At 38.3% G+C, this 25,449-nt stretch overlaps 1 protein-coding gene and 2 long non-coding RNA genes across 7 annotated transcripts in view; 1 reads left to right on the top strand and 2 right to left on the bottom strand.

The window, feature by feature from the left end:
- The window catches only part of LOC122576697, a 75,799-nt gene that overhangs the window by 45,678 nt on the left and 4,672 nt on the right, over positions 1-25,449 (top strand). The window contains exons 1-9 of one of the 4 annotated variants that reach the window (XM_043747363.1): positions 7,250-7,405; positions 7,485-7,741; positions 8,447-8,839; positions 9,482-9,738; positions 10,409-10,520; positions 20,264-20,418; positions 20,610-20,660; positions 21,063-21,334; positions 23,649-23,798. In XM_043747363.1, coding sequence (XP_043603298.1) covers positions 7,387-7,405; positions 7,485-7,741; positions 8,447-8,839; positions 9,482-9,738; positions 10,409-10,520; positions 20,264-20,418; positions 20,610-20,660; positions 21,063-21,334; positions 23,649-23,798 — 1,666 coding nt within the window. In that variant the 5' untranslated portion in view covers positions 7,250-7,386. Of the gene's footprint in view, positions 1-7,249; positions 7,406-7,484; positions 7,742-8,446; positions 8,840-9,481; positions 9,739-10,408; positions 10,521-20,263; positions 20,419-20,609; positions 20,661-21,062; positions 21,335-23,648; positions 23,799-25,449 lie in introns of those variants that run through there. The other 3 variants (XM_043747360.1, XM_043747362.1, XM_043747361.1) reach the window with 3 other exon arrangements.
- LOC122576700 lies at positions 156-6,436 on the bottom strand. 2 transcript variants are annotated; one of them, XR_006319860.1, is made up of 4 exons: positions 6,395-6,436; positions 4,429-4,960; positions 3,947-4,351; positions 156-3,863 (listed from the first exon to the last, which is right to left on the bottom strand). It is a non-coding gene; the product is annotated as an uncharacterized LOC122576700 (long non-coding RNA). The 2 variants fall into 2 exon arrangements; XR_006319859.1 differs by lacking the exon at positions 6,395-6,436 and having other exon boundaries at positions 4,429-6,048.
- On the bottom strand, positions 7,627-10,383 carry LOC122576701. Its single transcript, XR_006319861.1, has 3 exons — positions 10,240-10,383; positions 7,900-8,096; positions 7,627-7,765 (listed from the first exon to the last, which is right to left on the bottom strand). It is a non-coding gene; the product is annotated as an uncharacterized LOC122576701 (long non-coding RNA).

Here is a 25,449-nt window from a genome sequence, read left to right as displayed (position 1 = left end):
ATATGATAATATAATAATATACTAATAATATGATAATATAATAATAATAATAATATACCAATAATATGATAATATAATAATAATAATAATATACTATAAATAAAATATTGCAAATAATAATACTAGATAATAATTGGAAATAAAACGTCGAAGATGAAAAAGGTGAAATAGAAATCCGCGAGTTGAAAGTGGAAGAGGAGTAAAAGCTGTGACGGGAAGAGTGGACAGATTATCGATCAGGCTTACAGCTAATTATTTTACGATTGACCTGATGGCTCTATATTCATCGGTCATCCATGACAATTCACTGCGTGCCTCGTGTGCCTCGAACGCAGCTGTATCGATTGCCTGCTCATTGGAATTGACACGTACGTGAATAATTGAAGGTGTCAAATAGCAAACTGACTAGAGACGTGGTCCTATTCGCAATTAGAAACCTGTTATACCTAATCGATTATTCGAAATTCCAGTACCAAAGTTCATCAGACTCGTTCGAACAAAACGAGGAAATATCGAATGCAAAAATTTCCCCCTCGTATCAAATCTGATTTAATTGTAACTTTTAACAAAATTGATCGACATACGCGTATCGTGATCACTATAGCCGCGAGAAGAGAAAGCGAGATGGACAATAACGCGAGATAACATCAACCTAAAATCATAGTGTTCATAGAGAAACACCATGAACATCGTATCTTGTTTTTCAAAAAACTCCCATTTTATTTTTTTTAAATTTTTTTTAAAAGATACCATAAAGGTGAAATTTCCTAAAACAGTGAAATGTTCATCTCTGAGAAGAAGAAAGAAAAAAAAGAACTAGATAGAACTAGATAGAACTAGATAGAACTACATAGAACTAAAAAATACTAGACATTCTTCTACATCCTCGTTCGTGTCTCGTTCCCAGCGACTTAACACTAAACCTATCCACACTTCGTGTATATTTCTACCGTGTGCAATCAAAATGACCGGTGATTAAAAAAGTAATAGTTTTTTGTATTAACTCAGATAATGGCTAATTTATAACTGAATGTATATAAAATGATGAACTTTGAGGAAATTTCGTGCAAATTTACTGTTGCTTAATTTCAATTATAAACTGAAATAAAATTACACTTTCGTTTATATAGAGATATATCTCATTCATCTTCGCTGCACTTTTTACAAATTATCTTATTATCAAATTTCGTAACCTTTACAATACTCCACTTGACAAGTTTGTTGTAGCAATGAATCTGAACTTGTTGATATTTTCATTGTATGATTTTTTTCCTGCGATTTCTTATACAACAGTAATATATGCACTAGGTTTATAACAATTTTGTGAATTCTCTAGACGAAGCGATAGAACGTCAGTGAGACGAACGGACAAATAGCGAATTTTCCTCTTTGTCTTTCAAGCGCATTCGCACTAATTTTTCTCTAATTATACTAATTCGTTCGGCCGTCAGAGTCAACAAGTTTCAGGAGAGTGGTTCTACAAATGGTGGAGTAATTTAATGTTTTAGAGGGAGAAGCTTGTCAGGTTGACACGAGGGACGCGGCTCAGGGTTGAAACACATTTTTCTACGAACGCGTAAACATCGATCGGTAGAGGAACAGGAGGATTTGCATTGGTAAAACAAGCGATGGAGAACCAGCCTATTTACGCCGCTTCGTCCGTGTAATCGATTCCCGTTATCTGGAGGAACCTGGTGACACGGACGCGTGCACATCGATCGCAGAGACGGACGTATTCAAACAACGACCTTAATGAAAGCACTCGCCTAAACGAAAAGTCTCCGCGAAACCGGCTCAGGTTACCGGCAGGTAACCCTGGCAACTGGATCAGGAGAGCTTCTGCCATTTCTCTCTTCCTTCTTTTTTTTCCTTTTTTTTTTATCGATTTCTTGCAACGTTTAAGTGGATAAGGGAAAGAAATGTGTTTTTCGAAGAGGTTCCTAGTAAATGAAATTTTCTTCTTTAACTTTGTTTTGTAGGTTAGGAGGAGTATTCGTGAAATATTGGCTTATGATATTTTAGGGTCCTGCGTTGTAACAACCTAATGGAAATATAAAAAGGGAAATTTTTTCATTTTGACAAGCTTCTGCAAGCGAAATTCTTTCTATTTTTGACGAAGGTATAATAAAATGAAAATTTAACGACTTGTAACTTTGCAACAAAGTTTAGCAGCTGGCTTTTGTAGAGGTTAGGTTTTTATCAATTTGTTGTGATGTTCTATAGAAGTAGATGTTCGTTGATTTTGGCTTCCTTCTTGAGCATGAAACTGGTTACGCTTTTTACAAAAATAGAAAAAAGCTTCAGGAAGACCATTGCAATCATTTTTTTGTCTGGCCAAATGTGACCTTAGGAATTGCCCAAGAGAAATTCTGATGTGTTTGTCTTTCTTCCTTCGCATGTAACAGTTTCTTGCAATATTTAAGCAGAATGGGAAAGAAAGAGAAGAAATCTGTGGGAAAAGAAATTTGAGAAATTCCTTTGCCCTCTCGTGTTAAGCAAAAAATATTTATGGTACGGCATAGAAAGACTGACTGAAACGAGTCTTTGACGCAGAACAGATGTTCTCCTCTATTTTTTATAACGCAGTATTCGGAAGAAACAGAAGAGAAAATCTGAATAATTTCTTCTGAGCGTTTCTTTATGATAAAAAGAAGCGATATGAAAAAAATTGAAAATTATAGCGGAATGGTGTCTGGGAGACACGAGTTATGATTATTCATTAGGCAAACCAATCTTAATCTCACTGATTCAGAAAGCATTCTCCTTTTCTTTTCCTGCAATGACTTCCTGCAATATTCAACACAACCAGAAAGCAGATTATTTCGGCGAGTCGCTGCTGAATTCCTTTTAGGAATCCTCCCGGCGATCAGGATTATTATGCAAATTGAAGTTTAAGATGCTAAGAGATCAACTTTTAATTTACGTCCGAAATATAATTTTTGTGCCAGGTACAAGGAACACAGTACTCGTACAAAAAAAGTATATTTGTATAAATAAATATTAACCATTGTTTGATATATACCAAGAACAAACAAAGAAACCACCGTGAAATTATGAAAAATGATTTATACGTACAGAATGATGATGCGTAACAGAATTGTTGATACCTGATAATACCGAAGAATTAAAAATTGAGGATTAATATATTAATATTAAAAATTATTCTTTCGTACACGAAATGTCAGATACGCAAGAAATCTCGTGGAAGAAAGAGAAAGACGCTTAAAAATGGTATTTGTCGTTTGAAACTTGCGACGAAAATAAGAAGCGAAAATCGAAGGAAACGTTTTTCAACACGGAGTCAAGGGAGATGTCTGGTTGCCGTGTTCAGGGGTTCTTTAACGCGTCGGAAGTTTTCTGGGACAAATCGCTTCCGGGATGAGTCGAGGGTTCGCTAAGTTCTTTTCGTTTCCAGATACGATCCACATAGCCGGCGTCTCGTATTCTCTGCGAAGCATGACGCAATCCGAATCAAATGTATCCAAACATTTTGAAAAATTGCTGCTAGGAATAATTTCTCTCTCACGTTGGTATTACTGGGCCGTTTATTAATCGTCGCAGCATACGACGTATTAATTTCTCGAATATTGCCGCCGAGGTTAGGGCACTTTAATTTTAATCTTACTCGAGGTTGAAGTTGAACCGAATCCATGAAATTGTAGAAGAATGACTTCATTCGTTTTGCAACCTGATCGTCCTGGCATTGCCGCTACAAAGTCGTATCATCTCTAAATCAGTTGAACACGGTGATCCGAATGTGAATATGCTCGTTTGTCACCCGTTTTTCATTAAACTTCGGATTCCAAATGCACGTTTAACGTGAATTAAGGATTTAAGTAACCTGATCATAACCTAATTCAAACCTAAAACGACAAACACATATATACAAATACATGTACGATTAGCTTTGCCATAGGTTTGAATTAGGTTATGTATTTGTACCTACCTTTGTTGAATTAAATTACTGAAATTTTTACTTCGTGTTAAATGTGTATTTCATTAGATTGCTCTTAAATTTCGATTAAATTACTTAGATTTGAAACTCTCCATTCTAATTTCCATCCTACGCGTGTTCGACACGGTGAAATCCATTATTAGTTCTATTAATGGTTCTTCATTGTACGTAATACAACATTTAAAATATGATCGAGTATGGAAAAATGTAGTAACCTAATCCAAACTTCTCTGTTCATTTACGTACACGTGTATATATGACTCAACTATAGTAACTTTTACTTTATTTATAGTAACATTTTCTTTCTTTTTTTAGTTCCTAACCTCGTCTGCTTCAGCGGACAAAATTGAGGACCAATGGTAGCTGTCGCGAGTTAATCAGGAAATGCAGCTTCGTCTGCAACGAGAAAAATATTAATACCTGATGGCGAGATTTCAAGCTGGCTTATTTCGTTAGACCTGTGTGAAGTTTACCGTGTCACGGAATTAATCGAGCCGCCCCTTTATTTTTAGAACACGTCCGCGTAATTGAATGTCAATTCCGTGCTCGTTAACCAGCCGCGTCGTTGGCAACACTGTTTCGGGGAACGTCAGTGGTAATAATTGAGTTTTTCTCTAGGGACTTTCTTTCCCGTGTGATTGTAATTTAAAACTTCTCCAACCTTGCAAACTCAAATAATAAAGTAATTACAGATCCGCTGAAAAACGCAGGCACGTGTCTCTCTATGACGAACATACGCGAAAATAAATTACTCTGTTCTATTTCAAGAATTCTATTTCATTTCTATAAAACATTATTTTACTGTTACAACCGATAATCGAATATTGAAGGGAGAGACACGTGTCAAGCAGAATGCACGAATTGGTTCATAGCACAAAGAATCAAAGATGTTTGCTCCTTTTTTCACCAATGGAATTCCGCTTCACTTATCATAATTTCTCCCTTTGTGAATTACCTTAAAATCTTCTTTAAGCGCCTCCGTTTCTCCAACGTGAAGCTCGATTTCTATGAAATTAAAATGGATGGATTGCTTGTTACACAACGAAACAAAGACGAATAAAATTGATATCAAATCGAGCACAATGGAAAATCTTAAGAGGATCAATGAGAGCCGATTTGCAACATAGTCGTTGGATGGGACATACAAGGGCGAACATTAATAAAAAAAAAAAAAAAGAAAAACAACGAGAGTACATCACGCAATATGTGATATGTGAGATAACATGAGACACGTCAGAACGAAGTATTATTGTCGAAATATTTCGCAGGTGCAGTTAAAACAAATGTAATGTCAGCAATGATATCGAAGATTTCGATATTAAAGTATCGAAATTCGATTGACATCTGCCACGATCGCAAGTCGATGAAATGTTAAAATAGATTTTTAGGGAAAGTGGACGTATACCACTTGTGTGGAATCTAATCGTTAGCTACGTAACATGTAACCGTGGTAATTGAACGGTTTAACGATCAGATGTTTCAATTACGTAATTGTACAATCTGACATAACCTAAAAATCGCCATCTTTGACTCTATTTTCTACATAAAGTACAAAGTATGACTAATTTTCAGCTATTTGACAATAGAATACTATAGTTGCTTTGTTTCCTAAATTAGCTGATATCTAAAAAATTCTAATTTAGTAATTCGTTTATAAATATCTGCTGTGTAAAAGTACCACGACATCCGATGTTCCATCAAGTCCGACAGAAAGATAAAAATTTCGATCGATTTTACGTCAGAGACAGGAAACTCTGCCAATTCCCTTGGCCAAGTTGCGTCTAAGTTACGTCGAGGATTTGACCACGCGAAATGCGTATTTATTTTCGGATTTCGTGCATCATGAAACAGCCTGTATATCCGGCTAAAAGTGGCCGTCATACGTCAACGAGCCACGCGATCATTGCACGCGTAAATATTTAGTCGATGCACGCGAAATGCCTTTTTTATTATCACGGATTCATGAAAATCGTCGTTTCTGGAATTCGAGAATTCTTCGAATACCATCCACTAATATCGTGTAATAACAAATTCTCCTAATGTGCCCCTGAGCTTAGCTAACTCTAATACTAGATCCATCTTATCTACAAGTCATCAAATTTGACTACCATTAATCTTAAACCTTAGAAGTTACCTAGCATTGGTATTCATGTGATATTCACTCCAAATACGCTTATCTCTAATGAGCTAAAAACATTGAACCCTAATACTAACCTGCCACTAACCTCCAATTTTGTGGTCGAACGTCTAATACCTTCTGTGCTATTAGCACTGAAACCTCGAAATCGCGTAGCTTTGTTATTCACCTAATATTCGCTGTAGACCCAACTAGCCCTGCTGATGATCCCGAAAATTCACCGAACCCTACTCTAAATCCCCTAAACTCACGTAGCCCATTAGTCTAATTGACGCTTAGTGCCATTATAGGCGATAACGTACCGGTTGATGGATCTCGTTAATTTTTAATGAAGCAGCCTCGCGTTAACGTACAATCAACACACTGACCATTATCGTTATAATTAACGAGGTGATCGATTCATCCCACGATCCTCTAATTGTTCTTCGTGGTCTACTATTTTTGAACAACTCTACCACGGTTGGCATGAGGAAGGATTATTTCACTCAGAAACATACTCGAGCTTCTTACATAGCAAATTTGACAACTGCGCAGAACAAGAAGTAAGACAAATTGATATAAATGTGTGAGTATCGATGAAACGCCTTGGCACCGAAATTTCAACAGTTTCGAAAAATGGACCCAACCCCTTGGACCTATGAAAAACTTAATTCTGTGAGAAATTCAAAATTGAATGTTAAGATGCTGAAGCTTAAGATGTTGAAAGAAATAATTCTACCCAACTATATCTCTGACGCACAATGCATCCTTTGTGCCACATTTACTCACTGCTGGTAATTGTTTATTGATACAAGAGCGGCCAGCCAGTTCTCCACGTGTTGAAATATTTGAAGAGAACTCGACGCTTCGTGTATCCTGTACCGCGGAACCCGATCTGTGTCTGACATTACGCACCCTCTCGTCTGTCTACGCTTTCATGCAACAACCATCGAACAACCACGGCCTTCGACACACTCGTCCAAACGTTTTAAACAAAAGTCCCATTTAATTAATCGAACGGTAGCTTCGAACAGATTGAAACGTCGCTCGCCGAAACAGATTTGTCTGTCGAAGATATAGAGACAGACTATCGATCAATTTACTATTCACTTTTCCCATTTTGTTCCAAGTGTTATAGATAACTCTGTACTCTCGTTCAAAGATCCAGCCATTCTATGTGTAACCATAATGGTATTGAGTGAATTGAGGACTTTAATATTAGGTTAGGTGATTTTAGATCTTCGAAACTGGGTCCAATTCTAGAAACTCGACATTTGGTCCACGCGCGATTCTACAGACTCGACGTTAGTTCTTAATGATCCTAGAAACTCAAGGTCATTAGAAATCTTACAACTGTTGCCAAATCGAAGCATGTGTTTAAGTATGTTTCCTAACCTAACTTATGTTCCACAGTGTCAGAGTTCGCGCAGGAGCTGGGCGCGGCAATGGAAAGCCACTCGGCAACCGTACGACGTCTTGTCGACGAGTTTCGCAGCCGATCCGGAGACACCAGAGTTGATTCCGGCGGGATGCGTCGAGTTTGGGAAAGTTTACTGCGCCAGGTGCAATCAGATGCAGAAGCTCACTTAGATCTGGCCGCGGTTCTCCAACAGCAGCTGTCTAGACCCACCTTGGAGGCCAGCTTCCATCGAAAACTCCAGTCCAGGAAGGTAATTCGCCTCAGATTTCTGCATCTACGAAAATCGAACAAACCCTTGATGGCAACACTTTGTTCAAAATCCATGGCATGTGCTGTGAATGTGGCGAAAAGCGGTTTAAATTTGAGAGAGAAATTGTCGTGCGATGTAGTCAAAATAAGATAAGGCACCTGAATGTCTTTGACGACGTCGATAACGTGAGAATCTTCCAAAGAAATTGCATGTGGGCGTCGTTTGCCTGCTTCGAGATTGCTTCCAGCTCAATGTGATCGTCGTATCGCGTGCGGTATCAAGGGCTTCCTTCGCAAGCAGATAAAAGTTGCCAATACAATTGCTTTGAACATTTCCTTAACGGACCTCGGTGGATCTGAAAATTGAGATTTACTATCGATCCAGAGCTGCACGCGATACAAATTTGAAGCTTTAGGATGATGCCACCAAACCTACATCTAACCCCAACCTAACCAAAACTTGATTCAGATTTTTCATTCTTAACGAATCTACTAATCTCCAGTAAGCGATTGTACCCAATTCCAGTGTCGATTTTCAGAGACCTGTTACAATCGAAAACCCACTGCAGCTTGGCAAAATCCCAACTGAAAACTACTCCACCCGAACCTAGATTTAGTCCTAATCCTAAAACCATAATTACAGGAGAAAACTGGTAGCATTAAAAGAGAAAGAGGATTCTAAAACCAAGGAAATTCCATATTGCAGGTGTTTGCTCATCGCGAGGCCTACGAGCAGGTGGTGGCGAAGACCGAGGAGAAGCTGCAGCGTGCCCGCGCGGATTACAAACGCGCCTACGCCTCTCTCTTAATGATAGATGGCGGGAGCGAGCAGGAACTGAAACGCGCCTACTACGAGGCGCACAATGCGTACGTTCTTCAATTGAAAGCCACGAATGCCATCACGGAACGGTACCAGTCACAGTGCCTGCCTGGTCTGCTCGGTGAAATAGCGGAAGTATACGAGGAGTTATGTGGATTGGCTTGCAAATGCGTGGCTGGAATATCGGAGGCAGCCGCGGAGAGGGCTGGGGATCAAGCGAAACGTTATCTAGCGGTAGCGAAAGAGGCCCAAGTCATAACACCGCTAAATGATTTGCAAGTACGTCAGATTGACTATATTTCCCAAGTCTTCCTTTATCTGTCCTCGTTTATGAGCCTTGACTCAATTGTTTGCGTACTGTGAGTGGCGGAATGAAGAGGGCAAGGGAGGGAATCCTGTCAGTCGGCAGAACCGAATTAGGGCTGTGATGAGCTTGCCAGTCAGCCAGGCGTAAAGCTGTTAAATCCTCCTATTTGTGAGAGTCCTACATGCTCGGTTGAGATTAGGATTCTTAGCTTCAGATGACAGGGAACTGTAGGGATATTATTCCGTTTCTGGTGTTGCTTCTTAAGAGGAATAGTTTTGGGAAGATTAAGGCTTGCGATTTTTAGAAATATAGGAAGTGGATTTGTTGTTTTTATAAATATACGAGAAAGGAAAAAGAAAGAAAAAGGTGATGGCTAGGGACAGAAATCGGGTCTATATTTAGAGCACATGGATCGTGTCTATATTTGGCAAAGCATGCAATGATGGGATTTGTAATTATCATTTATCAGCAGAGCTTGCAGTAGATTATTCCATGATCATCCTATCCCACAGAAATAGAGAAAAGATTCAGGTATCAAGGAATAATGATCACTCTATTACAGATATAGCTTCGAGCCGTTATTCCACCTATTAAGACCAGAATTTTGTGTCTAGATTTTGGCACGGAGCCTATCAGCCACCGCGACGCCATCGAAGAAGCCCTCCAGGCGGCTGTTCGTGGCGCCAGGTCCGCCAGAACAAATACCCATGGAGAGAATCAGTCAAATACCGTCGCTGAGGGACGAACTAGCACCAACAGGAACCAGTACTCTGCCCCTGATGGAGGATTTACGACGGGAGCACGATAGCCTAGCTCAAGAGATCACACGACTCCAGGACGCCTTGGATACGTTGATCCGCATGCAACGAAAGTGCGTTAACTTATCCACCCAGAACAAATATTTAGAAGTTAATAAACTACTCTGTGAATGTGTGAATCTCCTGGCTTAAGTGGACACGGTTTTCAATGAGTTAGAAGAGGTAGAGGGCCAAAGTAGGTGATCCAATCTTAGTTGGTTAGACGTTCAACGTTGGGTCTTCCCAGATGCAACGTAGATACGTTAACCTATCGATTCAAATACGAGATTTATAATTCAATAGACCATACCACAATCGTGTGAACCTGATGACACGAATAGATAAGATTACAAGGAACAGAGCGGCAAAATGGGCAGCCCAAAATCTTAGCGATCAAACGTTAAATGTAGGGTCTTGTAGCAGTCTAGCAATTAGGATTTGAGGAAAAGTAATTTCACAATATTGCCGGTGCTGGCATTTAGAAGAAGGTACGATCGATAACGTGGAGCACTAGTGAAATATAGAACCGCGAATAGAAATGATTAATGTCTGACAAAAGAATTCGTTCTAATTACCTCTCGTTCCGCTTTTCGGTGGCTGGTTCAATTTATTAAAGGTAAACACGTTACAAAGGGCCACGGTTCTCGAGTGCTGGTATTTCCAGCTTACAACACTCGACACGTTCGCGGGTTTAATTCCACGAAGCCCGGGAATCGCTAAACGGTTTCCTTTCTTTAATTTCAGGAGCGCTGAAAGCAATCTTTACACAAAAGTAGCCGAGCTCCAGGAAGACATCTCTATGAAGCGTTTCGAGCTAGGGGAGGCACAACTATACCTCGCAGCCGTGCAAGCACAGGTATTTCTATTGATATTATTTTGTAGCAAATACTCTGGCAAACCTGATAATTATCTTTAAACCTATGTTCGATGGTTCTCTCTGTTCCTTTGGCATGGAAGTTTTAACGAAACATTCACTTTGAAAAAAGTTAGTGAAGATACAAACATTTGTAAGGTAACTTTTCTAGCATTGCTGTTTCAGGACAATGTAACAACCAAAGTTTAGATACTCAGCTTTAACTTTATCACGATAATTTTTTAATTCTTCCGTTCGCGAAAAAAATTACTCGTTAGAAATTTGACTACTCGTATGGCGAGAAAAATATTAGAAAGTAATATTTTCGATCGACGAGTGATGTAATATGTAAAATGCTTGAATATTTGTGAAAATGTTCCTTACATTTATATCACTTTCCCTTAAGAATCTCAGCTTATCGCATTTCTCATTTGCTCAGTAATTTTAACTTTCAGTAACCTTTCTCCCGTTTTCTTTTCTTTTTTCTAAACTATTTAAATGAACCGTCGCGAGATCGATAACAGAAAAAACGGAGAGCTATTAGTGACTATCGAAAGTTCGCTCGCAAATTGCTGCACTTCAGTGCTGCCAACATAAAGTTCCTATCGAGAGAAACCGTATCAGAAGTTCCGTGCACTCGGATTAAAAACTTGCTACTTCCATAGCGAACCAGTGTCGTTTTCTTGTTTAGAAAACCGCGACAAGGGTCGCGGAAAGTTTTTTCATTCGTAGCAGAAAAGTTTCTGTGTCCCTGCTATGACAGAAATCAGATATGTGTGTCCTGTATGTGTGCGTGTTCGAGCGTACAGGAATCGTTTGACGACCTAGAAATTGGATTTGCGATGGATCCCCGAGGAAACATCCATCGTAGAAAAGAAAAATCACCGATTTCACGCCGCTGTTCCCTTACACCGAAGGTTTCTTTAGATCTAGCAGTTTCTTTGTTGGTGATTCCATTCAGACTGTGAAATCCTCTGATGCTCCTACCTACAGTTATACATACATTAGCATAAGAAATTTTTCAATCACAAAATGTGGTTACCTTCCATGGTTGAAAATTTAAAGTAATTCGGTATTCATATTCGGTAGATCATATTTTTAATAAGCTTCCTAATTTCACTAATTACTATTCTATTATTCAATATCTTTAAACCCCAAAATCGTACGAATTTAATCCTTCAATTAATCCCAGGTAATATATAACAACATAACCTCCAATAAACTTCTTCATTTCGCCATGTATCGATTAATATTCATCATCTTTAAATTCTAGAATATTTACTTGTCAAAAAATAAAATTTGATATTATTATTCGAATGAAATTTTATCTCAATCTAAACTCAATTGATCGAACCACGTATCAACGAACCAAATACCGAGAAAATTCTTCGAGTGATTCAAAGAAGATTCTACGCAGAGTCATCTGGCGTGAATTCCTAACCTGAACCAATTTGTCATCGGCCAGCGAAAGAGCGCGAGCACGACGGTATCACAGATCAGCTGTCAGCAAAAGCATTATCCTCATCAGGAATCCAACCACCTAAACAGCCGGTCGAGTGGACGAGAACGACAAAGAGGGGTAATCCGTGACACTTTGTTCAGTGGGTCTTCAGACACAGTCGATCGGAGAAGTCTTGCCGGGACAAAGGAACGTGTCGATCTCGACCGCGAGAAAAAGAACTGCTCTCGCGGAGCATTCGTGGTTCTCGAGTCGAGTGGCTGAGCCGATTAAAATTAGCACGAGCCTCCCATTGTTCCCTTCCACGGGCCTCGAATAAGTACAATGCACCCTGTTTGTTCACCTACACGTGCTGTCCCGCAGTTCCGTGCCTCCTCTCGTACGATCCGCGCCAGATCGGTTGTCGCTAATAAGACGCCATATTGGAAACTGGTAATTGATCCTTCGATGTGAGTAAATAAAAGAAAAAAGTGTTCTTCTCAGCAGTTAATACATATCGATCGGCTTTAAAATGGTTTTGATGTCTCTTAATGGGTTTGATTTGGTGATCGGAACTACATGTGTATTGTGATGAAATGAGTATTAGTCAATACCAATATTATTGACTATTAATGGCTATTAAACGGGTATTTTGAGGTTAAAATATTCAGGCAGAGGATATTAAATGCGAAATTTGTATATTGTTGTAGCAGTTTGCAAAATTTAAATTAACGATGGTGCCAAATTATCAAGCCAATTACTCTTCTACTAATACTCTCTCATAAAGTATCATAACGTTGATAATTCCATTAGAAAACTAGCACGATTATTTTCACATTTTTACAGAAAGTAACCTATCCTAAGTAACCTAACCAAAATCAACTCAACTATCATCATCGTCGAACACTAACATTCGACTCGAAGTTTGAATTAGAAGATAGCAACGAGGTTATACGAGGGTAAAAGAGGCAAGAGGAAAATTTAAAAAATCAGCCGTGCCAGAAGATAAGGAACACGGAATCCTTTGTCGTCGAGCGAGACTCGGAAGACACGTGAGACAGATTTTCGCTCTGACTCGTATCTTGAAGGTAGCTACACATAAGAGCCGAGCTTTTCTCCGGTCACTCATTTTCCGGAAAAGGGATGAATTATGGAGGGATAGGCAACGAACGGTCGTGAAACGAGCGAGGTAGTCAAAGAGACGTAAATTTGCGATCGCCTTCTCCCGTGAAAATAACTTCAACACACACGCGCTTCTAGAAACGCTCGCTTCAGCGAGTTCGAATGCCTCGACGCGCATCTGTCAATACTCGAATTCGCGAGGAAGTACGATCGGAACTTTTCAAATGTAGATACGTCAGAAATGATGAGAAATATGGGAAAAATGGGGCAGATTTAGAAGGACAAATTTTCGTCAGTGAATAGTAGAAATTATATACGGTGTCTTTGACACGTGTAGCTATCTGTCGATATTTGAGCTGCGATCAGATTACAACCGGAGCTCTTTTAACGTACGTCTGTATGGCAAACGATGACAAATACGACTGTGAAGTGGAGGAAGGATAAGAACGAGGAGTAGTCAAAATCGAGAAAAATAAGGCGAATGATAAATTGACAAAAAATGATGAAAATGCTAAAGAATGACAAAAGCTACGAAAATGATATGGAAGGTAAGAATGGTGGAGGAAAACAAATTTACTGTAAAAGGTAATAGAAATCGTACAGGTTGCCTCACGTAACTGAGACAGTAACTTTCGGAATACAGTAACTACTTAACACAGTAACATGAGAAGTTTCTAACCTACAAATCTAAGTGTTTCAAAAACTTGAAGCTTTCCTTTATTTTCTCTCCGTATCTCTGTATTTATCTCCATATACGAAATTATGAGGAAATTTATTTCAGACGTGGAAACATGGCGGAAGTTGAGGCGCGAGATGCAAATTTGTCTGGTAGGGTCTTAACTCGGATTAAACTCTAAGTCACGATCATCCTACGTCTAACGTGACTAATAAAAATCCAAGTAAAACTCCCACTCATGTTAATCTACATAATCTGCATTTACGTATTTGTATCTAATCCTCGATCTAATTTTAGACCCAACTAAATGTCCCTATGAAACTTCAAGATCGACAGTAAACAGGATTTGTGAATGGGAAAACAGAGACAGAGGAAACATAATGGAGGAGAAAATCTGTTCTTTTTTTATCTTGATAAGTGGGAGGCAGAGGCGTGAAGTATATTCATTCATTCAGTCCATTCAATAATATTGATCTGCATACGCCTTTGAAACCCTTTTGCATCTATCTTTCCATCGAATTCGTCGTCCTCGGCGAGAAGATTGGCCTGATTCAAGCGTTCCACATGAGCATTCGCTAAATTCCACAATACGACGTGTCCTGATCCTTCAACTGGCACGCCAAGGATGACTGAATACCTAAATGTAGGATGATCCGCACTCCATTACCTCCTAAAATAGCAGCCTCTGTGACGTTGCCAACTTTTTGCCGCAATGAACATTTAGGCTTCACGTGAATCTGAATAATTGTCTGCCAACCTGAATATTGATAGCAAAGGACGATCAATGATATAGTAGTTGATAATTGCTAATATCCTGATATTAATATTCTTTGTAAAGATATTCCAGAAAATTTGTAAAACTTAGGCTACCGACCTGTTAGCTGATGAGAGCTGCTGGTAAACGTCTTCGGTAACAAAGATGGTACTATAGTCATGCTCGTAGAACACGAGAATTGGCCACGTAGTCAGGAAGATTATAGATTGAAGGAAGGTCGTTTAACCGGTGCTTTCACCACCAGGGGATCGATATCGTGGCCGAGTCTTGCTGAAATTTTCAGCAAGACACGTCCTAATGGACCTGTCAGCGGCCACCAGATACCAGTGTCTATGGAACAGGCTAGATATCGATAATTGCCCTCTTCGATCCATCCTAGCAATTTCCTTTGCATTAGGCTTCCACCCTAGCCTCGATCATTTTGTCAAGACGATGAAGGAAGCTTGTGTTTTTTTATCTATCAGAGATTTAGAGGCTAATTTAAAGAAGATGTTGCATGAAAGAGAGCGATAAAGAAGAAGAAAAGGTACTTAAATTTAGATTTCTTATCTGAGCGACAGAATTTGAACTTTACTAGCCACGTAGAGTGAATTTTACAGGAAATTGTGCTCTGTACAAAATGATTTTAAAATAAATTTTTAGATTAATACATCTAGCGGGATGGTATATTTTCCTTTTCCATTTTCTTCTTCATGTTTCTCTTTTCTTTGTTTTCTAGTGCAACGTTGAATCAGAAATGGTCCTTCAAATATCCAAAAAGTATGGCCGATTGATATGGAGCTGCGATTAAACGATAGAAGTTGCTGCAGTTCTTTGAAAACGATTCAATTTAGCCTGCACTTCTGTAGGTTAAAATATTCAAAGATATTTCGATTCCTAACAATTTCTCGAATATGTAACGAGTAGTTATATCGAAATCCCAATGGAGTGAGAAAATTACTTGGTATCAAAGAAGAAGAATCAAAGAAGATCGCTTCAATCGTAGCAATCAAAGAAAGACCTGCCAATTATCTTGATTAGTTAAAGTGGAAGCTAAAATATTTTTTAAATATTTTTTATCTGGAAGGGCAAATCATGAGAATTGTTCATTGCTCTGAACCGACTAACTTTCTCTAACTCTCAAACACTCAAAATTCTTCTAGAAATTGAGAAATTGTGCTGATCCAAAGTTGAGAAACCTTTGTCAACAATGAGATCAAAAAATGCTTCTTCAACTGGCAACATCATTCCAAGTGGCTTTGGACACTCGAAACTCCTATCTTATCCAGTTCTGCAGATTAGTTAAAAGTTCTATAATAGGCGGAGTCCTTTTGAAATGTGCAGAAACTGTTCCAATTAAAAGATTCCAAATTGTTATCAATGAAAGAATCAAAATAATAATATTTTAAGAGAATTAATTTTTAGATTAATTTAACAGATTAATTAATTAATTTATTTTCTTTTTAGATTAATTTAATGATATTTTACTATTAAGAGGATTACTGTGAGTGCTTGCAGATATTCAAAAATCCTATTCCATTCAATTCCATCGACTTATTCAAGCTTGTATAATTATCAACATTCCCCTGAAATGTTGAGAAATTGCCTCAATTAAAAAATCAAAAAGTTGTGTGAAAGATGAGAAAGTGGTACCTCAGTTAATGGAGTCAAGCCAAGACCTTCCAAACACTTGAACTAAAGATTTTACCTGAGTAATTAAGAACCATAACAACTTGGGACTTGTACGGAATTTTTAAAAACTGTTTTAACGAGTCCAAAGTATTCGAGAAGTTAGAAGGAATCGAAATTGATCTCCCTAATTATCAGAATTTATCCAATTCGTCTAAAATGCTTCCTACAAACCGACGAATTCTCTGTAAGTGGAACATACGAAATATCGAAAGCAAAATGCTTGTTGTAACGTTTATTGGATAAATCAACTGTGCTGGGATTTCGTTTCTTAAATTACATTCGCAAAAGTATGAATTTGCACTAACGTCCGCGGTCTATCAGCGACTAAATAAAATAAAATTTAAAAGATCCAGCTGAGAAGCAAATTTCATAGAACAGTTCACGTATAGAAAATAAAAACCGAATATACGCATGTCAAACTGCAATAAACCATGGCGAAACGCTGATGACTAAATGAAATAAAATCCGAAAAATATAAATCATAGAAAGAAAGGCTATCGATAGAAACGTACAGATATAAAACGTAGATAACTTGCAACTCTCATACAATCATACACCCGACATACAACTCGTAATGGAAAAGCAAACAAACTCGAAAGAACAATTGTCAGATAGGAAAACCTGACATGCGTAAACAAACGCGTGTCAAACTGTAATAAACCGGCATAAAGAGAAGCTGATAACAGATAGCAAAGAAAAATTCTCAAATGGAAAATGAAATCTGGACACGCGTAAACTGACGCGCTCCAAATTGCCATAAACCGGCACAAAATACCGATAACTGAATACAATGAACTGAGTAGAATATAATGTAAAATAAAATATTGTAGGTACAAAGGTAGACAGATTGCAAATTACACGTGGCGATGGGCTGCAGACGAAACAGGTTCCAAAGAACAGTTGGCAGATAGGGAAGGAAAACCGGATACGCGTAAACAGACACGCGCTGCGTTGCCTAACGCGTCGCCCGAATAAATAGGGGCGCGCAATCGCGCGACATGCGCCCTCACAACTGGGTCACCATCCGACAGCCGCCGTCTGAAAATCCATTCCTGGCCTCGAGTTCGCTCTCCTAGGTCAGGGTGGCAGGAGGAGCCTGACTAGTCCTCGCGAAAATGGGCTGGACAACGCTGCGCACACAAGTCGTTAGTATCCCCCTTGAAACACCTGGACGAGACACCTGGCCCCTTTCGCTTTCTATCGCGAATCCAGGTCACAGACATCAGATCCGTGCAGCCAGACAGTGATCAAGCCATTATTCGTGCCGCAGTGTGCTTTCGCGCTGGTGAATCCTCGCGTTCCTGACTCCAGATAGCTCGCATCCGTTGCTATGCGGCTCCACTGCGGTCGCTTCCGGTTCTTCTTACCTCACAAAGTCTGTACACATTGTGTCTAGTGGTATTTGACGTGAATGTGTGTCTGAATGATGGTTCTACGAACATTAGCGACAAACGGAGGTCTATGAGAGAGTTAGGTCAGCTGCTGGTAGGAGCAGCTGGTGCATGGTGTTTTGACACGTGACACACGATATTTGCAGGCGTCGAGACGCGTGTCTGTGATCAGGACACACACGTGGGGGACACTTTTCGCCGCACGTGCTCGGGATTAAACGTGGTCGAATGATTTTCGTTAGGGGAGTGTCGTTCCTTGCTTGACAGAATGGACTCTTCGTGGCGTATTTTGATGTCGATACCGGGGCTTTGCGGGTATTCGCAAGTGTGTACAGAGTAATCGGGAATTGATTAGGAAAAATTGTTTATGCGATGGCTTTTACTGTTGTTTTGTCAAATTAGATTGCCCAGTATTTAACACTTTCGCGTGTATTAAAAAGTTGCTGGAAAAATCATGCGTCGTTGCACGTTGAAATTGTATTGCCTGATGAGATGTAGTGCTGCTGACGTTGCGTAACGTTTGTTCTCTGATAAATGCACAGTAGCATAGACGCAACTGTTGCGTCTATATCTGTACACGTTTGAATAAAATATTTTTAGAAGAAGAAAAGAGAGGCGACTATAGGAAATGCGTTGAGATATTATTTAACTCTGCCACTTGGATATTTCATGTGTCAATCTTGCCTTCGTTTCTTGCCAAATGTTATAATTCCATAGATAGAAATATCTGTACTTGTTAATAGCGAACGTGTTAAATATCTAGTGCCTTGACTTTTGTAAATGTCCCTGATTTTGCTTCTTTCATTATTTACTTTTTGTATTATTTTCGTGCTGTCCAGTCGTAGATTGCGGACTATTGAGTAACGTATCGCGGAATAATGCAGAGTACAGTTTGACTTGATGGTCGATGCTCCTTCAGTGTCTTTATGAATGAAGCCCCTACAGTATACTCGGTGCACGATATAGCGATAGGTACAATGGTCTGTTGGGGTCGATAGGAATCTCGGTTGCCGTAATATTGTACTATCGATGGCCTAATTTTAATTAACAATCATTTCCGGCAGACCTTGCCTCAAATTAGCAAATCTGTTAATTATGAAATATTAACCACTGTTGGACACTGTTGTTGGAAATTAAATGTCCAATAATTATAACCAACGCTATTTCACTTTTAAAGGATACGTCAATTGATTAATGGAAGAGCAATAATATTAGTTTATATTTATTAAGAAACTGTTCATTAAAAATTGCAATTTTTATAATTGGAAGCAGAAGCTACCCTCCAGCTAGAATAAACATTAGTTTGCCATGCTTTTGATCTCTTATATATTTCTGAATATTTAGATATTTTACATTTTGCATATTAATGAACATACCCTGAATATGCATGTTGTTTTCTATATTCATACATCCTGTGCATTTTTGTATCTTTCAATTTTCACATAAATCCATAAAAATTTCCAATTTATTTAATTAATAATGAAATATCATTAAAATAATAGAACATTAAAATCGAATGATACAATTGAAATAGTTTTGTGAAATGGTGATAATAATTGGAAAATAAGTTGCTACATGTGTGTTACGATAAGCAATCAGGTGTCCTCGATAGAATCCAATTAATAGCTGGCCGAGCCGTTGCATTAAAACGGTTCTGGCTTCCTCTTTCGTTGGATATCTATTTACCAGACGGTCGTGCACGAGTTGTTTGCCGACTCGTGCAGAAACTCGACTATTTCCATTGTCATCGCACTGTCATACCATAGGAAACAGAACTTTCTGAAAAGTTTTCCGATATCCCTGTGTTCAATGGCACAATAACAAGACTTCTATCGTTCAGTTTATATCTTTCATTATTGCCACAGGTTTGAAACGAATAGCGGTAGAGGTAAATTGGAAAAAGTTGGTTTAAAGAAACACAATTTTCTATTATTTCGTTACTATGTTTGTTAGTATAGAAAATAACTGTCCACTGAATTAATGGGAAAAATTTGAAGAACAAAATTGACTGAATGTATTATATTTGGAATTTAGAAAATATTAGTTTGATTTATTGGAAAACATTTTGTATGTTATCCAACGAGCCATTGCAAGAATTTAAAAAAGATTCTGAAAGTCATAAATCAGATTAAAGAAATATAATTTTTTACTTATTTTGTTATTTAAAAATGAAAGATTGGAAAGATGAATTTTACAAAAATTTATCTATTTTCAGGTTCTAAAAAATATTCCTCAAGGTATAAAAGATGCAAAAATTATCTCTGTCCACATATTTTTAATTTTAAGATATTTTTCAAGAATACTTAGAAACGCATACTTTTCATTACTATAATTTAAAAAGAAGCTAGAAAGTCTCAAGAAATACAACTGAGAAACGCAGGGATCAATTTTTCCATTCAAGTATCAAAGCATATACTGTGACCATTTTCTTTCTTCGTTTGATTATATCATTTCCCATTCTGAAAAGGTACCTAATTCGTTAATGGAAGTTAATTAGTGTAATTACTACTAATTCCATAATGGCGTCGATGATCATTTCAAAAATAATTGCAAAAGAGGTAAAGGGAGATCGTTAGGGAATTTTCAAGTACTAGGAGAAAATTGGATTCTATTAAAAAATTGTCCAAGTCTGCCAGAGCAAATATTATATGTGACGTTCATTTCAATTTGCAGAAGGAGCTGTTCGGGGCTGGAGAAGCCGGCCAACCGGATGGGGTGAGCAGCCGGAAGATGTCGAATGGCTCGACCGGAAGTACCAAGCACAAATGGTTGAAAGCGTTCAAGAGTTTGAAAACCAGCTCCCCGACGACTCCGCCATCAACCGACAAGTCAGTAACTATTCGATGAAAATGGACTTTAAGCGATGAATGCTTCAAATATCTTCTTCCTTCTCTCCTATTTTATTTTTTGTCTCCATTGGTTTCTTTTTTTTTTTTTTTAGATAAGATGTTTTGTTAAAGTGTGTTGGTTGTGTTTGAATAACCAAAATTGTTGTTTTGTCAATGCTTCACTAACACAGAGGGAAACAGGCGATGTACCATGCTGTTTCTACAGTTGTCGCCATGTCTAGGTGAGTTTGTCACTAGAAAGTCACTAGATATTCGTTCAACTTGGTTAATGATTAATTTGACAACGAGGTAAATTTGTTTCCTGCTCTTTCGTTAATATATGTATATCTTATAATGTATTAGCAATACAATTTTTTACAATTTTACGAAGAAATTGTATCGAAGATATATTCCTTTATTTAGTGATAATGAAATACACCATTTTGTCCATTCTTTTAAACCATGGTACTCTACAAAATTCCAGAAATCTGCTAAAACCTTCTTATATTTCTACGCGTCTGACAAATTTTCCCTGAAGATACCATTAACAAAATAAACACGCTATATTAAATATATGACACATTAAATATGCAAAACAGAAGAAGAAGGTTGAAGAAGCAATTACAAAGTACAACTTGTTCCAGGAAAAGTTTGGAGTCCGAGGGAGGCCACTCTTGGCGCGAGTACACTTATCGAAAAATCACTCCCTGCGATGCGTGTGGCCAGGTGTTACGTGGCCATAGTCGCCAGGGTGTCAGGTGTCGTGGCTGCAAAGCAAACGCTCACACCGACTGCATCAATATGGTGCAGCCCGTCATGTGTCCCAGCCTGGCGCCTAAAAAGAGCGGAGGGATTCCCCTTCTTCGTCGACAGAAGACTCAGACTCAAGTGGACGACACCGCGGCCGCAGAGTACAGTAAGTACTCGCCAGTTTGGGAATGTGATTGTGTCAAAATTGATTTTCTTATCCCCTTTCTCTCTCTCTCTCTCTCTCTCTCTCTTTCTTTCTTTCTCTCTCGTTGTCGCGGATGATCGATGCTCTAAGAAATGAGACGAATCTATTCTTAACCGAATCTTTGACACCCTCAAAAGTACCAAGTTTATCTTCGACCGATTTGATGACAATCTCGCTATGATACCAAGTCTATTCACTGTGGTTCGTCATTTTCATACTGAAAATTTGAGGCAGATTCCTTTGTATTATGGCGAAAGGTTTGCAGGGGGAAAGAAAATTGCACTGCAGGGATGAGGGAGATGATCGATCCGGGATTGGAGCCAGCCGGATGAAACAGATTGCGTGAAATTGATGAATCACTATACTGAAATTTAAGCCTGATGGCCTGGAATTTAATTCTGGATCAATCTCGGTGCTGCAGTTCAACATTCCAGCTTGTTCGAAAGTTTAGTTTCTCACTTTGGGATTCTAATTGCTAAAATAAATTACTGGATCCAAAGTACCAGGGTCAGAATAGTTTGTGCATGGACAGTTTCATTAGATAAGAGTATCGATCGATCCATAAACTGAAACAAAGAAAAAGATGCGAAAGGAAACGAAGGATCAAATTTTTCACGAAGCTCTGCTCCTCATCTTCTCACCTTGATCGAATTCCCTGAACGCGATTCATCGACATGCAAGGCACGGAAAGGGTCAGAGATCATGGTATGCATCACAGCCCATCGCGATTAACAAATTAATCGGATCATTCACCCTTCAACCTTCTTTTTTCCTCTTCGCGTCCCTCGATCGCCTGAACAGGCTACAAGAAAAAGGAAAAACTCTTTCTCTATGGTGTAACTCGGTGTTTCGTGTGGCTCGGTGTCGTTCAGAGTCACTGAAGCTGAAAAGTCGATCGCTCGGAGACTCTTTAAGTTCCATTAGCTCCCAGCTAAGATGAAAGCTTTCAGGTTAGAGTAGTAGTCTTAAAAAAGAATTAGGGAAGGTTCTGGTAGGTTTTTCAGATGTAAATGATATATTTGTTTAAATTAATTTCCTTCTTAACACTGTGACAACTGGAGAGGCGACACTAGCGCCATGTTAGTGTCAATTACTAGTACACACAATATACATATTTATTTGTTAATGCAGTCAGTTAGTTAGGTAGTTGTTATTTATTATTTAAATTTGGTAGGAATTGCTTCTCAAGGGCTCGCATATAATTTTAGATAGGAATAATATCTTTAGTTACGTTGTTTTATCTTAAACAATATGACAAATGATGATGCGACACTAGCGCCATATATGTCAACTATTGGTGTACATAACATTAGTCTGTTCAATTATTTATTATTTATTATCATATGTATATTTATTACTCGTTTTGTTTATCAAATATTCAGAGTCACTGAAGCTTCCTATAAATATAAGAAAAACCGTATTTTTTAATTCTTGATATGAAGAACACTGCGAGTAGCGTTGAAACGATGGATTTGTTCGAAAGGTGTCAAAAATTATTGGGAGATTCCCTGGCTTAATCTCCTGTTAAGCGATCGCTTGTTACGTGCTCTTAATCCTTTCAACCTGATTTACTTCAATTGACGTCACTGTCAACCCATCCTCCGAACGATCGATGCCAATTTTGTTATCCGCTGTGCAGCCAGTAATGTTGCAAATTGACTTTGAATGATTTCAACCTGAATTATGCCACCGATGGAGATAGATTCTGGCTCCCCTTTAAATCTCGAATTTCCTACGATCTCCATTGAATACTTTTGGAATTTCTAAGTGTAAATTTCTTCTTCGATAATGGGCTTTTTATTGTTCGGTACATGAAACCAGACGAATCTGGTCGGTGGCTCTGAACAAATGGCACTAAGACACACTATCAGTGTACAATAATAAAGTTCAACTATTGATGAGAAGTATGGCTACCATGAACAGGTGTCTTTAAAATTGACCAATGTCAAAAAGATACTCTTTGGATTTTACTAAATATCCAAACAAATACAACAAACTTCATTATATATTAATAAGCGAAACTATTCATACAGCAGGTAAATAAATATAATAGATTAAATTACAACTAATTAATAAGTTATGAAGGACCAACTAAAGACACTTGTTGCCCAATGGGCGTCTGCTTCGAGTCATAAAGTTGAAGGCAAAGGAAAGGAAAGGAAAGAAAAGTGAACCAAGCAAAAAAAAATAAAAGTACTGAAAAGAAAGAAAAGAAAGCACCTCGTGTGATGTCTCTCTGCTTTTGCATTGCTACCTGTCTATCTCGTGTGAGCAGACGTGGACGCCATATACCAGGTGCTGAAGCAGGCAGGCGAGATCCGTGGAAACTCGACAAACTCACCACCTACGCCTCCCACAGCAGATCATCCTCCAGCACCTTCGTCAGCGAGGGCTTCCTCCCACCCTTGTTCCTCGTCCACCTCTGGTAAGGCACAGCACCAATTCCTCTTGACCTTGAAGCAGAGCCTCCCTATAGGAAAAGTATAATTCCTCTGTTTCTTGAAATCTGTGACTGGAGTGCTCTTCAGGTGCATTCTATTGTACAAAGATAATTGCTGACAAATTACTCAAGTTGTTGAAGCTTGGTGGACCCACTGAATTGTAGATTCTGAAAGTTTCTGGTAACGTAGAGGAAATTTATGGATGTGTGAGAGCGTAGGAGTTAGAAATGAGTCAGATTGCTGAAAGAAGTAAATACTCCCATTTAGAACATTTATTTTACTTGTTAGAGTAGTTGATGTAGTTTTGTGCTATAAAGTATATTAGAGAAATCATTGTATGTTAGACTAAAGTTATTCTATTTCATATCATGCTTAATTTATTTCAAACTGAAATGGAAAAGATGTTTAAAAATAGAAAAGAAACAAAATTCCTTTCAGTTCAGTACAATATTCTGCTAAGAATTATACCCTTCAGTTCAATCCATTTCACTTAAGAGAGTCTTATAAAGGTTTCTTCCTTCTTGAGGTATTTGTTAAATGTCAAATACATGCTGCTTCCTCTGAGAGAAGATCTGAAGTAAAACTTGGCACCTGAGCCAAGAGAAAAATGTATTAAAAGTACTTCGAACATGAGGAAAGCTATTGATTTCAGTTAAAGTTCAGCAAATATATTTTATATGAAAGCATTAGATGATTAAGAAGAGTAAGATGCAACCTGAAGCGACTTCATCAAGTTTATGCATCTGCTAGAGCAATCTCTGCTTCAAGGTGGCACTTTACCCTGTTCTCTCTTTTTATTCTTTTAATCAACAGAAATATACTCTTCTTTAGGGACATGACTCGTAACTTTTGCCTCTTTTTTCTTTTTATCTATCCAGTATTTTCTCTGTCTCTCTTTCTACTTCTTCCCCTACTTCATCTTCATTCTTCCTCTTAACACGCGCGCCATCTGTACTGTTTTTATCGTACTATACGGGATTTCCCGCATGCACTGATGGATCTAGCCCATCGTCATCACTTTCCCGAGATCATCGACTTTGCGTTACGGATTTTTCAATCTCTAGATTTTTTAACTGAAATATTTCTGGAATTTTGTAAAAATCGTGAAAACTTTTAAAATGGACAAATTGCTGTTGGTGTTACCTCAATGATAATTATAGTGTGAATATTTTTTAAAAATTTATCATTTTCTATAAACGTGAAAGAATTTTTCGCAAATATTTTTGTTATTTTATCATCGTGCAATGTGTCCTACGTGAATTTTCGTCGATTGTTTATCTTGGAAAAAGTTTGGGGAAAGAAGGATCATCGCTTTAAGAGTTCTCGATAAGGCGGGAAATATAAGTTTCACCACGAGGCCTCCCACGGACGAAGAGAGAAACGTTTGCCCGCTTTCTGTCCCCCCAACTTCAAGTAACGAAGAAATCACAAACAGACAATTTTCGATTCTTGAACGAGTAACTTTGACAGTTCCATTAAAAAATAAAAACAAAACATAACTAATCCGATCAAAAGTCCCAAATCGCTTGAAATGTTCCCAAAGAAACAGCAGTCATTTATCGCCAATTCCCTAGTCTCCGAAATCGCAAACGTAACGTAATAATCGACTTTAGCGTCAATGTTAAAAAAGACTAA

The sequence above is a fragment of the Bombus pyrosoma genome, linkage group LG16 (assembly GCF_014825855.1).
Source record: "Bombus pyrosoma isolate SC7728 linkage group LG16, ASM1482585v1, whole genome shotgun sequence".
Taxonomy (NCBI): domain Eukaryota; kingdom Metazoa; phylum Arthropoda; class Insecta; order Hymenoptera; family Apidae; genus Bombus; species Bombus pyrosoma.
This window is presented reverse-complemented; position numbering and strand designations above follow the sequence as displayed.